The 15,052-nt window shown below is 26.0% G+C and overlaps 2 protein-coding genes across 2 annotated transcripts in view; one reads left to right on the forward strand and one right to left on the reverse strand.

Moving 5' to 3' along the window:
* Window positions 1–14,363, forward strand: part of LOC113560417 — an 88,931-nt gene extending 74,568 nt beyond the window's left edge. The window contains exons 19-21 of the mRNA XM_026966278.1: window positions 1,344–1,635; window positions 1,719–1,849; window positions 12,012–14,363. Coding sequence (XP_026822079.1) covers window positions 1,344–1,635; window positions 1,719–1,849; window positions 12,012–12,249 — 661 coding nt within the window. The 3' untranslated portion in view covers window positions 12,250–14,363. The remainder of the gene's footprint in view (window positions 1–1,343; window positions 1,636–1,718; window positions 1,850–12,011) is intronic.
* LOC113560420 lies at window positions 14–1,333 on the reverse strand. Its single transcript, XM_026966284.1, has 4 exons — window positions 991–1,333; window positions 698–790; window positions 419–636; window positions 14–338 (listed from the first exon to the last, which is right to left on the reverse strand). Exons 1-4 carry the CDS (start codon window positions 1,258–1,260, stop codon window positions 107–109), a joined length of 813 nt encoding a protein of 270 aa, XP_026822085.1. The 5' UTR covers window positions 1,261–1,333; the 3' UTR covers window positions 14–106.
* Window positions 14,364–15,052: the final 689 nt, after the last annotated feature.

Genomic DNA, 15,052 nt, shown 5'->3' on the forward strand with positions numbered 1-15,052 from the left:
GTAACTGTACTTAAATAGTATTAGACACCAAAGGTCTTTCTTTTAAAACAAATAATTTTAAAAAGTTTTTTTACTGCTTGTAAAATAAAGCTCAATATTGTACATTTTAAGGATTTGTCCCAATGACTTGTTTTATCCATCTCACATATTCCCAATTTAAAAACAAATATCTGAATTCCACATCCAAATTTCCACAGTCCATTTTCATTGCCCAAGTCCTCCAATTATATCTTTGACTGGCAATTCCAATTAATTGATTGTCACACATCATTGGACAACCTATATCTTCTTCACAAAATTGCACATCTTGTCTCATTGGACACAACCATTTATTTCCACTGTTAACATCATTATTGTTCTTAAAATGTAATTTGAACCATATTTTTGTATGCATTTATTATAATTTATATTTATATACTTCGCTAACTCTTGACATTTTCTTTTAATAGTAATAGTATTGTTTGATATTGTTATCCATTTTTCATAGTAATTTATTGCCATCCTATTTGATGATTTTATATTCGTGCCATAAATTGTGCATTGTTTTTTGTCCCAGAGATAATTATTGTTTTCGATAAAAAATGTATTGTAATAATTTGTTGATTCATTAAAGAATGTATTAGGAATTCCATTTATCTACATACAATTTTCATCAAATCATCAATACTAAATAATGTTTGAGATCTAAGTTAATTACTTCAATCAATAACACTCCATTGATTTCATTTTCAAACTGTGGTGTGTATAAGGCTTGCACTCGATACTTGATTATTTTGTTACAACTTTGAACCTTAAAATTTGATGTAATTTATTCATTTTTGTCCACATTTGTATTATGACTTTTTTTTAAACTGCATGTATTATGTATTGGATAAAAAGTGTAAACAATGCTTATCCATTATTTACAATATTTATATATATATGTGTGTGTGTGTATAAATTATTTACCTGTATTATTTAATTGATAAAAACTACTTAAAATGCATTTACTTTGATAAATTGTGGATTAAATTTTTTTATGCAAATTTTCTCAGTCAACATAAATCTGTTACTTATTCGACTTGCACAACAAATTGATATTTCTGGTAGATCTGGATGTTTTTCATAAATTCTGTATATATTTTTTAAGTCTGGCGGGCAATACCTAGTTGTTGGTGTATTTGATAATAGTTTATAACTTCTCATATTTTCTGATAAACAATAATTTAAATTAAAGCATAATAATATTATACTGTAGTAAAACATAATAAGTAGAATCATTGCGCAAATACTGGATTAAATGCTAATATTATTTTGCCTTATCTTATAAACAATTATATTTACAACTGTATTCATGGTTACAGATTAGAAAGTGAAATATTAAGATATCAGAATGCATTGATCACATGGGCTGAGTGTGACAAACAGCTAATGGAGCTTGAGATGAAATTCAAAGGTTTTGGTGATGATGGTGTTGTTGGTGGAAACCAAAAATCTGGATGTTTTGGATCTGCTTCTGACAGTGGCATGTCAGATTCAGGTTCAGAACATGAGCTTAATGAACATGAAAAACGATTAGTTAACTTAAAACAACTAGCTAACAACTTGATGACTATTATGACCCCAGGCAGTGAAGCACTATCATCAATACTAGCTGTAATATAAAATTAAATAAATTTATGAATTAAATTATATCCAATAATAATATAATTTTAATCATTATCATTGCAATTTTATAGAGAATAGAGAATAATGAAAAACAGTTAAAAGAACTTCAGCAGACTTGCAAAGATCTCATAGGAAGATCATCAGAACTTTGCAGTGATGATGACAAATTGGATGGTTGCGAAAGCCACATTAACACCGATATGTAAGTTTGGTCTATCATAAACAATAATATAGTTTATTGCAATAATAATATATTATATTCAACCAGTTTTAGCTTTTTTGCATTGTAATTTTTAGTCCAAGAGTACATAAAGAATATTTTATAATAGGTATATAATGTTTATATGAAGAATGATTATTTTTTTCATTCAAACATTAATTAAGTACATATATAATTTTAAAAAAATTGACTATTTGAAATTTGAATAAAATTTATATTTAGGACAGGATAATTCATACAGTATGTTATAATATAATTAAATATTTAAATATGGAGAAGTTAGAATTAATGTGGTGAATAAATATAGAACACAGCAAATTTGCATTCAAATATATCTATTTTGTTTAATTTTAATAATACAGTGAAATGATCCTATTATCAAATTCAAATATAGAAATATTATGTGTGTTCTCACATTATTTTTTTTTTGTTATAATTTTAAAAACGACTTGTTAGGAAGTAAAATATTGAAATTTAAAAAAGTGTTGTTGTGTATGTTGTACATTTTAATTCTATGATAAATAAATGAATGCATATAAAAAACAATTCTGTCAGCCTATATTAATAATTACATAACTATTAATTATTGTAGTAACTTATTTTACTATTAGTAATATGATAGATTAAATGCATTTATTATATTAGTAATATTTAATGTTTATAAAAATTAAAAATATATATTTATATTATGTTATACTGTTAAATACATAACTTTTGAGTCAATACATACTTATTATAGTATGTTATAAATATGTTTGTTATATAAAAAAGCAATTTATGAGGAATCTTGTAATCATTTTTTAAACGTTTTGATCAAATGGAAATTATTCTTTCGCCATCTTTAGAAAATAAAAATATAAATTTCGCCAAAAACTAGATTTATAAAAAAAATTCATATTTTTCTCCAGCTTATTTTTAATTTTGATCTCCTAAAAGGAATTTAGCTATTCACTTTTCTACAAACAAAGATATCAATATTGAAAATAATACTATTTTTTTAATTACTATAAAATATATACACAAAAAAATTTATAAAACCAATACATTCATCAAATCAGAAATTCAGAATCTAAAATTTCACAACTTACTTTAAATTAAAATATCAAAAATAACTGATGAGAGAACATATATAATACTCATAACTTAAAATTTAATGATATGCCAATTTTTTACAATATTAAAATAAACAACACAAAATGCATTCTGCTAAATGAAAATGTATTATGTTGTGCATTTGTAAGAAGGAAATAACATGGGCATCACTTCTTAATGAATGTGATATTATTTTATTTTGTAGTGCGGAGTTAGTTTAATTTTTCCCTAAGTATTAACAAGATACAATTATTTCTGGTATCATGAATTATTTATAGGTAATATGATTAACAATTAAAAATTAAATAATATTTATTTTAGATGAACAATACCTATAGTTATATTAATTTTAATTATATTTAAATTATTTTAATTTTGTTAAAACACTGTTATCCTAAATCAACATGAAATTTAAAATATTATAACTTCAAATTGTGTATAAATGGAAAAGTATTATTGCAATGGGGGGGGGATATGTTGGAAATTTTGAATACCATTCATAAATTATGAAAAAAATAATCTTTTATAGTAATGTTAATTAATATAAAATATCAAACATTCAATCTTCTTTATCTCATTACTTGTTAGGCTTGCGAGAAAAAAATACTTATTTTAGTATAAACGTTTAAAAATAACTTAAATATTTTATTTTGACATCATGTTTTAATAAGATATCTAGTTAAAATAAAGTTTAAACATTATTTTTTGATAGTTTAGGTTAATTATTAATAATTAATATGTAATTAATAATATATAATACAATTTTAAATATGCCAGAAAGTATTTGTTTTGAGTCTTAAATAAATGTTTTATCTTATGTTCTATATTTCATGCTGTCCTGGGTCTCCAGGTAAGCTGAAAATAATATTTATTTTCTGCATGTTTACCCTTAACGCAGATCGATCTTCAATCTTCCACAACATTAATGAGGTACTGTACACAAATACAGATTAGAATATTAGATACCGGAAAAGTCTTGATTATATTTTACTTATTTCCTCATATTGTTTTTCAATGTTTTTAAATTAACAAATTATAAAAAATAAAACATTTAAAAATGTTCTCTAAATTCTGAAATTTAGATATTTCAATTATCATAAACTCATAACCTTGAGCTTTAATTTTGCATGTATCACTGATGTGAATAGTCGGTCTATTAAACATAGAATCATAGTTAAAGCGTTGGCAGGTAATCCAATTTAATAGATTATTTTGACTACCTTTATAGTAAATATAATACAATAAGCTAATAGACTAATATATTTTATAATATTGTTATCATACTATTTGGTACTTATTGTTAGTATTATATTATTTGTAATGGTTTTTCAATATCAATAATGACAAAAATATATCTTTAATTAGAAGTGCATATCCTTCATCTTCTAAATATTTTATTTTTACTTATTTATTTATTTTTTCATAAACACATTATATATTTTTAACCATAATTAATAATTAAAAATTTTACAAGGTAAAATTATTCTATAAAAAATAATGTGTAATGTGTATCACTAAAAAAATACAAAATTATTTTGGTCTTACAAATATTTTAACTTCTAAAAATATGTTATGCATGCGATGTATTATTATTGTTTCAATATTGTATATTTATACTGTATATATCGCTATACGATTACAAATTACGTAATATGTTATACTTTTAAAACTCTTAATTTATTATATAATATATAATTATTGTCCTTTGATTTTGTTATTGTACGATAACTATATTGCATTATTGTAAATGTTATAATAATAGATATAAGTGATATAACTAATTAATTTTTAGCGTGAAAATTATGATACTGATTACTGATTAGTGCGTCAGCAATTTGGTAAATACTAAATAGAATATTCCAACTTCCTATGATATTTTTATACGTTCTATAATACTAAATCATTTTACTTCTTATATGAGATACTTAACTGACAATATAAGTAAGTTTGTTATTGTTTTTTTTTCCTGCCATGTGTGCGAGAATTGTTTTACAATAATATTCGACATTGTTTTTATGTTGAAACGGCCGTCGATGTTTGGCAATCATTACCTTTAGGTTTACGTGTCTATGTGTCTTAATAAGTTACACTATGTACCTATTTTTCTGTTTTTTTTTTTTGTACGTACGTGCTTTTAATTGTTAAGCCATTTAATATTTTTTCATCGTGTTGAGTATTGACTTAAATTTAAATATATTATCTAACGAGATTTGTATCTTAGTTGATTTTTATTTGGCCCATTTGACTTACACTTTTAATTTTTATTTCAAATAGACTGTGTATTTACGTTGGTTCCGTTGATCATACACAGAAATAATTAAATTCCCAAGTATTCTGTGCTCGTATCAATCTAATATTGTGTTGAAAAATTAAAAATATCTGTCGGACACGTTCCAAAATATTTACTAGTTAATCATAAAAATAGACGTGGGTCGTCTTTCTCGTACACAGGGTATATTGTATGTACATAATTCTATATACCTAGATAACATGGCTTTTTAATGAAATAAAATTAATATTTAAGCTTCTGTTCAGATACTACGTGTTCTCTTATATATATATTTTATTAGTAATTTTTTATCTAACTCATCAGATGAATATAGAAAGCGTTTAAAAACCAAGTCAATCGTGTATGTCGGGGGTGATCGAGTGGGGGAGCGTTTATTGGATTAGACTACCGAGTTGTGTCCTCCGTGAGAAGAAATTTAAACCAGTTATCCGTGTTGAGTGTGTGGAGACGTATTATATTGTAATATATTATGATGTAACGCGCGGGCGGCAGGCCGCCCAGGCGCAATTCTCTCGCGCTGTCGTCTGTCTGACTATATAGCAGTTTAATAGGTACTTTAGTGTTTAGTATATTTCTATTCGCCGCTGCAGTCGTATCGCCTCTGCGCTTAGAGACTGATCTATCGTTACTCGCGTTTCTAGACAATTTTAAACATTATTAATTTTTTGCCTTTATTTATTTTTCCTAATTTCTCCGTTTTCTGTTGGGTATTATTTTCGTAGTGAAGTATTTCGCTGATATGCAGACAGAAATTTCGCTCGTGGCCGACGAATCGTTTCCTATAATGATCACCGATCAACCAGATTCGTTGCTTGTCGTCCAGAGCCCTTTACACTACTCTAAAAGTGTTATCACCAATGTTCTATACTTTTTGCTGTCGGTCTACTTCTATCTGGACCTCCAAGGTGGCATGTTTTTTTCTTAACGCCGAAAATGTTGTTAAAGGTACTATAGTTGAAATATTTTTTTTTAAGTTCTCGAAAACTTAATCAACAGAACTTTTGGGTCAACCAATTCTATACCCAAATGTACTGAAATTAAAAGAGGTTTTTACCGTTTGCGTTACATCTAATTTCCACAGTAAAAATATATTATTTAGATTTTTGTACTTTGTAGATGGTTTCTTTTGCATATTATGTACTTAGTTTTTGGCCGGATATATTTTAAAATTGTTTTTTTTTTGCCTATTTTTGCTACTTTATAGTACATGCTATCTGCATCTGCATTCTGCATAATTATAAACGTGTATATTGTTAGAACATGCTACAGTTGATATTCTCTATAAACACCTATTTAACATGCGTGGGTCACAGGTTGAGTCATTATAGTAGTAACACACTAGTAAGTGTTGGCTTAAAAAATTATGCAAAACTATAAGTTTCGCTTAAAACGAGAATACGACAATATCGCATGCGTCACTATCACTCTCACTCAGTTTAATTTTATTGTGTTCCTATAATATGACTCCTATATAGTCTGTTAAGAAATAAAGTTAAGACTTAAATTAATTGATTACTCGAAAAATAGTGTATTAGGTTTAGATACAACTGATACAACTTGTATCATACAAATTATTTATGTAAATTGCTACACTTATTTTCAAGATGGTTTTAAATTTAATGAAAAAAAAATTGCTTTTATATAATGGTATATATATATTATATAGTCACGAATCAACGTTTTTACAGGCAAAATAATTTTTATTTTGATAATTAAAAAGATTTCTGAATCTAATTCTTTTAATTTTATATAAACAGAAACAAGCTATTTTCCTAAAATTGATGATGCCTAAAATATTAAATTAATTTTTTTATCGTAGAATTTTAAGTTAAGATAAGTGAAATATTAATATTAACCATAAAATTTGTGAGGTATTCTGGCTATTCTTTCTGATTCTTTCTGATTCATTGATTATTTATATACAAAAACTAGGTAGATATTTTATTTTAAAAAATATATAAAAGTTAATTTTGCTTTCGATCATTAAATTATTAATTTATCAGAATTAATCATTAAAATAATTATTATTATTTAATATTTTTTTCATAAACATGAAAATGTAGAGATACTTAGTGTATATATTCATTAAAATATATCTCCCTGCAAAATATTCATTACGCTTTGTATTTATTTTTATTCAGCTTAAATATAATACTAAAAATAGTATTTTAATAATTATAACCAATAGTCTATAATCGTAAAAATGTAATTGTATTACAATCGAATGTATTATAGCGTTTATGGGACATGCTATATTATAATGCCTATAGGCTATAGGTGATACAATGAATATCACAATGTATAATATTGTTATCGCAGTAAAAATACCTTAAAATGTGTTATATTTCCAACTCCTAGTGCATTGTATACGCGATGATGACGTACATTATAATTGTAAATGTATTTTAATGGTGGCTATATGCGTTGACGCTTTTGTCAGTAAAAGGGGTTGATATATTACTATGTAATATCTTATGTTTATGTGTCATACATTATTACATATTCTATTGATATATCGTTGTTCTGTCTTGTTCTCACCCTTTTAAATGATTAGCAAAATACGCAATGTATTTACTACGTTATAAAACATAAATAATATAAAATATTATACGTAAACCTCAATAGAAAGGAGTTAATACGTTTCTCATCAGATACAATTTTTATTTTATCACGTTATTCGGCTAATAGTTTTTTGCTAAAGATGATTTTAACATGTGGTTAAAATTCATATTTTATTTAGTCTATTTAATTTTGTTCTTTTCTCTATTAATTATTGTACAACTATGCATGAATACTTTAAAAAGTACCAACGTGCAAATAAATGTATTATAAATTATAATACATATTTTGTTTTTAAAATAAAGTATCCAGATAGGTAGTCACATTATAAATAATTTTGGGACAGCGTATTTTTTTTATCTACTACTGTTAAAAAATGAAGTAAAGAGTTCTATTATCAAAAGATTTTTAAAAATTTTTATGTTGGGAATAAAAAACTATTTTATTGAACATATAAATACAATTTGAAATCATTAGTTTTCACATTTTTACATCATTATTTTTACGGTTTAAAAATTTTTTAAATTGTATAGTATCATTTAGAACATCTATAATTTTATTAATGATTAGTCAGTTATCTTTTATTATGATATTAATATTCGATCATAACCCGTTCTCTTACTCCGGATGATGTAGATCATGACATGGTGAATGTGCGACAATATCGGTTTATTATTAATATACATATTATACAGGTTCCAACATAATATAATAGATTATGTGACCCGCGACTGTACTGCACGCAGCCCACTTCTGCATTGCCTCCTAACTACAGATCTCGATATTATTACATCAAGTATAATTACTGTTCGTCTACGACAATTGGGTTCATCCTGTAAAAATCGACTTTTTTACCCATTAACCATTTCATAATATAGCTAACCTAACCTTAGTCAGTAATAAATAATAATACTATAATATTTTTGTAAAAAAAACTAAAGGTGATGTTTATTAACTCTGTTATTTAGAATGACTGTTTACCTATACTTTGTAAAGCTGTTAAAGCGTTTACATGTTTTTCCTTTTTGCTAGTTGTAAGTGGAAGTTAATCCAAAATTTGTATTACATCGCTATTAGATACCATTGCAAAATCTAGGCAATACTTTTTTACTTTTTGATTCATATTTTTTTAATTTTAAACCTAACTTAAGGATTTTAGTGCATATTTATTATTTAATAATTTTTAAGTGTATAAAATCTTAAGAAAGTCTTGACTGTATTTTAACAACTACAAATTACAATATGTATTATCATCCCTTCTATAATAATTATTTCAGGGTTATAAGTATAATATACTGCATGCAGTTGTTTAATTTTATATAGGTATAATTATTATACATATAATACACACCGCAAAGAAGACCGGTGCCATTTCTCTATGATCGTGACCTTAATCAATTCTACCAGTAGTTTAAAACAAAAACCTACGAAGTGAAGACCTTCGTGTTCATAACATTAAACACATTTATATTATCACATGTTATACTCGGCCCACATTGACCTTGAGCTTGTTGTTTTCTAAACCATTGTCGATATAATATTTTTCGGATACTGCGTGTACGAAAATAATTAAATATTATGTATAATAAAAAAAAAAAATGGGACAAACCATATTTTAGACTAGTTAATTATCTGATTTAAAAAAATTAATCACGAGTACCCGTAGAATTATGTGAAAATCATGTCTTAAGGTAGAAAATTTACTTCTATCTTTAATATTGAAAATAATTTCTTGTTGTAAATTCTCAGTATTTTTCTTAATTATTGAGTATAATTAATAAAAAAAATCAAGAAAACTAAAATATTTTAAACAACCCGGTAGCTTAGGTCTAAGTGTATTTATTATTTTTTCTATGATTTCTCGTATGCAAGTAAATAAGCCTACCAACTGCAATCGTATAATTTGTTTTATCTCTTTAGTAGTTCAGTCGTGTCGTTTTTCCACGATGTCTCGACCTATACACCTATATAATATACTCGTCGACCTTAAAAATCTTCTTTTTGGATGACCGTGAACCATCTACGTGTAAGAAAATAATATTATTTATATAACTATAGTAGGAATATTGTTTTCACTCATTTATGCGATCGTCATAGCACTATCGTTTTATGAATACATTATTTTCTGTTATTATTATAAATTTATTATAAACTGTGTTTTATCTAGTTAATAAATGATCACAGGGTACTCTTGTTTTTAAAAGGCCTGGAATTATAACGCTAATTATCCTAATCTAATCGCTCAAACTATAAACATTAACCTACATTATAATATATCATAATGCTCATAACACTTCTATTACGTAGAATTATTTCGTAATGCATATTTTCTTGATTTTTAAATTCGTCAAATAAATCCAACATTTTTTCAGATCAAAATTAAATTTATTTTCATACAATAAATGTCTCCTCTCATTAATTATTAGTAATTAATGCTATTGTAATATAATGATACTGCACCTAATGTAACACAGTATATAGGTATATTACGAAACATTTTTTAACTTCAGAACTATGAATAAATCCATTTCTATACATTATAAGTCCAGAGTTGCAATTTTGAAGCACAAAAATTTATCTTGTCGATCTTAACTAATAAAATACGCAAAAATAGATGTGAATAGGTGCTGTATATATATATATATATATATATTATTAGTGATTAAAAATTAATTTTGATAACTTAATTCTATCTTAAAGATAGCAAAAACGAATGCATTCATTTAAAAGCCCTGAATTTATAAACATGCACTAATGAAATTCGTCGAGTTGTTAAAAAGCTATGGTATTACACGTACAGTATATTGTACGGACTTGAAGTCCAATCTTATGATACGAATACATAGAGAACGATTATAATGTATGAAAATACGAAACGCACATATTTCAACCACATTAAGAAACTTACTTTAGTTTAGTTACTAGTGCGCCAAGTTTCCAAAATAACATTAAATATTATCATTACTCCTAAACAATGTTTCACGAACAGAACCCTATATTTTTTGCCGATGTGTTGGTGTGCCACCGTGTCACGTTTTCATTTCATATTTTGAGTACTTACGCGGATTGTGTTTAATTAGTCTTTTTTAATTTTTTATGTACTCGCCCATATTTTTTAGTGTACAATAATGATGAAACGAGCAGAAAATTATTAATTAGGTACCTCCGCAGTAAGCGAATTCTACGTTTAACATACAACTCAATGCGTAGTTTTAGAACGTTCATTGTATATGTATGACGATTAGATTTACCATATAATTTTCTCATTATGCGAATCCATGCGTTCTAAAACCATAAAAACAAATCATAAATTGTATGCCCTTTAGAATTATTATCTTTTTAATTATAATTTTTTTTCACTAATGAAATAGTGCTGTGTATATTCTGCGAAGGTGATAATAATATTACGTCATTCAGTAATATTAATCCATAAAATAGCATATGTTTATTGCTAATTATTTCGCACATTTCCTAAATAAATACTTTTAAACTATTTCATTTTCTATCCACTTAATTTAAATCTATGATATCTCAATATAACACATATATTATATGTACCTATGTTATAAAAATATGTATATTTTATAAAAATAATGATTTTTTAGGAAGTTATATTATAATTCTTGAAAATATTGAAATAATCATTTTTTAAATTAGGAAAACAATGCTATGATAAAAAGTATTTAAAACATTCACTATATTCGTATATATTATAATATGTACCTACTACCTAAGTTAATCACTTATAACCTGAAAATGTAGGTATTAACTAACTAAAAAGTTAAGTTTGATTTTACAGCAAATCAGTAAATATATGTTTTTAAAATCGAGGCGCGTCTTTATATTAACTATGTAATTTCAATCTAATCATCCGGTTCTTTTGGCCTAAACAGACCTTATAATATAACTAGTAAAAACTCATATTGCTGCAGGCAGTAGGGAATACCAAAAGTAAACTGTTAAGTATTCAAAAATTAAAGCTGGCCTGCAGCTCCATCGTTGTCGATATTAACTATTTGGTTTCCTTTAATATGATAGTTGACTTGACGATGTTGTTATGATTGATCGTCGCTACTGCAGAGCTAAAAAAATGTTATACTTGCCACTCGATTGCAGTATATTTTATGTACCATACCTGCCACCATATGAGTTTTCTGATGTCACTTAACGAACTAACGTATTCTTATGTTTTATTTTTTGCAGTGTCGACGCGGACGTAACGGCGGAGGAAACTATCGCGGAAACACCTCTCAACAAGAAGATCAAGGACAACACCGCGCTACTCTGGCGTACGCTCCGGATCGCAGTGCCGTTCTACCTGGCAGTCATGATCCTGTGTTCGATCGGCTGGCTGGAACCGCAGTGTTGTGACTTACAGAACAATTACAAGTGGTCGTTCGCGTTAGGTCTCCGGTACATGAACGGACCGCCACCAACGTGATTCTCGGGACACCGGAATTCGACGTTCACTCCTTCCGAATTGTTTTTGTTTATTATTTCCATTTTTGTACATAATTATCTATACATATAATTTGTTATTTCATTATCGCCGTCAAAGACGGGGACGACGGTTCGGTAATTGATGGTTTGAGAGAAAAGTATAGCACATATTATACGATGTTTTCACTCTCATCCGACCCACTATATCAAGTCCTCTCATCAAAATCAACAACATTCCTAACAATTATAATTTACCTTAACTATATATATATATATATTAAAAATTAATATGTTTTTCTTTTTTTTTTAAATTATTATTTTTATGTATTATGTATATTTTGAATGATATTATTATTTTTATTTGATATCGTTTAGAATGAATATTTGCAATTAATGCGAATCTTATAAGCATTTATTTATCATCAACATAATATATTTAGGTTATTTGTCGAACGAGGTTAACATTTATTCTATAGTTTCGATTCGTTTTTATAGTTTATTTTGGTTTTTTTTTTTATCCAGACCAATATTACTTTGATGCGGCGATCGGTTGATTTTACTTCACATTGATGTTTTTTAAGTACGAGAATTCTTGTAAAACAATTCTATATATATTTATATATATTATGCTTCATATATCGATCTTATGTACTCGATAGTACTTATTATCAAGTCAAAACAATTATTATTCGCGTGTGTGGGACACACTCAGGTGTTCAATACATTTCGTCATCGCTGTATAAGTATGAGGGTGTAGTTTTCGGAATGTTATTTTTTTAATTACCATTTATTATAGTTATCCATTGTTTTTTTTTTTGTACGCCGCATGTTACCAATTTAATTTTAACATTATATACAGAGTACAAAAGTTAAAAACCTTATTATAATATTCTTGTGGACCAGATCGTTTTTTTTCACCCGATTTGATTTGTATAAATAATTATATAATATTATATGTCTTCCACAACGCGGATCGACACAAAATCGTTTCTTGCGAAATATATTCTATAAGATGTAACACAATAATTTGATGACAATCTAATGCAGTGATCATATTTTTTATTTTAATCATAAGTTTACGATTAAAGAATCAAGTCGTCGAATATATAATATAATATTATTGTAAATATTTATTAGGGACGAACAAGAATATTATTTCGTTGTATTTATATAATATAATACGCGTATGTAGTTAATATTATATATATTATAGTTATTAAACCGGGTAAATTAAATAGTACTACAATATTTTATATGTGCTCTAGAATAAAACCATTTTCGTCTGCGCTTTGATGTGTATGTCTTATGATTATTATTATTCACTCTTTCTACTCCCACAATATATATATATATATTATTATTATTTATCGATGGTGATTTTATCTCAATTTTTTATGATATATCTAGTCTCATTATTTTAATTTTTTGTTTTGTTACATATATTATATTATATACCTCGTTACATCAACGTATATAAACGGACACCAATAATGTATACAGAATATAATTAATGATATAATATATCAAAATTAAATATATAATATTTAATCGATATAGTGTAACATTAAACCGCCGGTGTAACGTTTAACCGAGAGCTATTATAATTCAATTTTTGACTGTATCGAAATTGCAAATGTATATTATATAATATATTTGTGGGCGCAGATAGCATTTATGAATAAATATCATATATTTATGAATAGATATATTTTAATGTCTAAACCTAAGTTTTTTTTATGTGTAATAATGTATGTTGCATTTTTTTAGTCGCGCACTGCAGCGACGGTAACATAAAATAATATTAATATTATTTGTAACTGAATTTATTATTAATTATTTTATTTTTGAATAATATAATAATAATAATAACAATAATAATAATCATCTTTTGACTAATTTATTATTATAATTTTGTAACGCGTAAATCAAGCTTACATAAATTTAAGTATAATAGTCGTGACAAGTGACGCACGTCGGTTGTCCGTATAATATTCGTACTTAAATATAAATAAATAATAATATCGAGATCGTGATATTGGCGTTTGAGTAAAGGGATTTTTTTTTTTTTTTTTACTTAAAATGTAATTCATCTTTTATCAATAATAAAATAAAGCAATTGTTTTACACAAACATTACTGCATTTTTTTTTCACAGAAACTTGACAAACCCGCAAGTCGAAAAATGTCGAGAATTGCTGTCCTAAGATCGAGAATATCTTAAATATTATATTGTATTTTAATATATAAATACATTTGCTTATTTATAAATATTATTTTTTTATTTTCATCCATAATCCATATGACCATATCATATCATATTTTATGAGTGTAGGGAAAAATGTATTGAATAATGTTGATGTTAAAGACATTGCAGTCTGCAGACGTTGTTGAAAAAAATTATCTTCTTAGATAAAACTAAATTTTTTTTTTAAATTTAATATTATAGGTATTCCGTTTTTATCAAATGTAAAATTTGATTTATTTTGCTTAAAAAATAATGGCAACACATATACATATTCTATAAAATCGAAAAATAAGCATACATTAATACTATCCCCAAAAAAATCACTAATCTAGCCTATCTAGGACGAAAACATTTAAGAGACTGGTCAAATATAGTTTTTAAATATATTTTATAAATTATAAATTATTTAATATTATTTTTTTCAGTATACGCCGATCCACCACTGAGTAAAGGTCGTGCCTTTCACACCCGTATTTTGCTCGTCGTTTGTTGTTTTTTCTTATTGATTTAATCCAATATTAACTGGAATTAATTCATATTTGACGTTATACCTATATCAA

Source organism: Rhopalosiphum maidis, chromosome 4 (genome assembly GCF_003676215.2).
Source record: "Rhopalosiphum maidis isolate BTI-1 chromosome 4, ASM367621v3, whole genome shotgun sequence".
Taxonomy (NCBI): domain Eukaryota; kingdom Metazoa; phylum Arthropoda; class Insecta; order Hemiptera; family Aphididae; genus Rhopalosiphum; species Rhopalosiphum maidis.

Bases quoted from the DNA above. Each gene is read 5' to 3' on its own strand.
- LOC113560420 (XM_026966284.1), bottom strand. From the start codon at position 1,260: ATGATTCTACTTATTATGTTTTACTACAGTATAATATTATTATGCTTT. The intron at 791-990 runs GTAAATGCATTT...TCAAATTTTAAG, and splicing joins TTAATCCACAATTTATCAAA to GTTCAAAGTTGTAACAAAAT. The intron at 637-697 runs GTAATTAACTTA...AATTGTATGTAG, and splicing joins ATGGAGTGTTATTGATTGAA to ATAAATGGAATTCCTAATAC.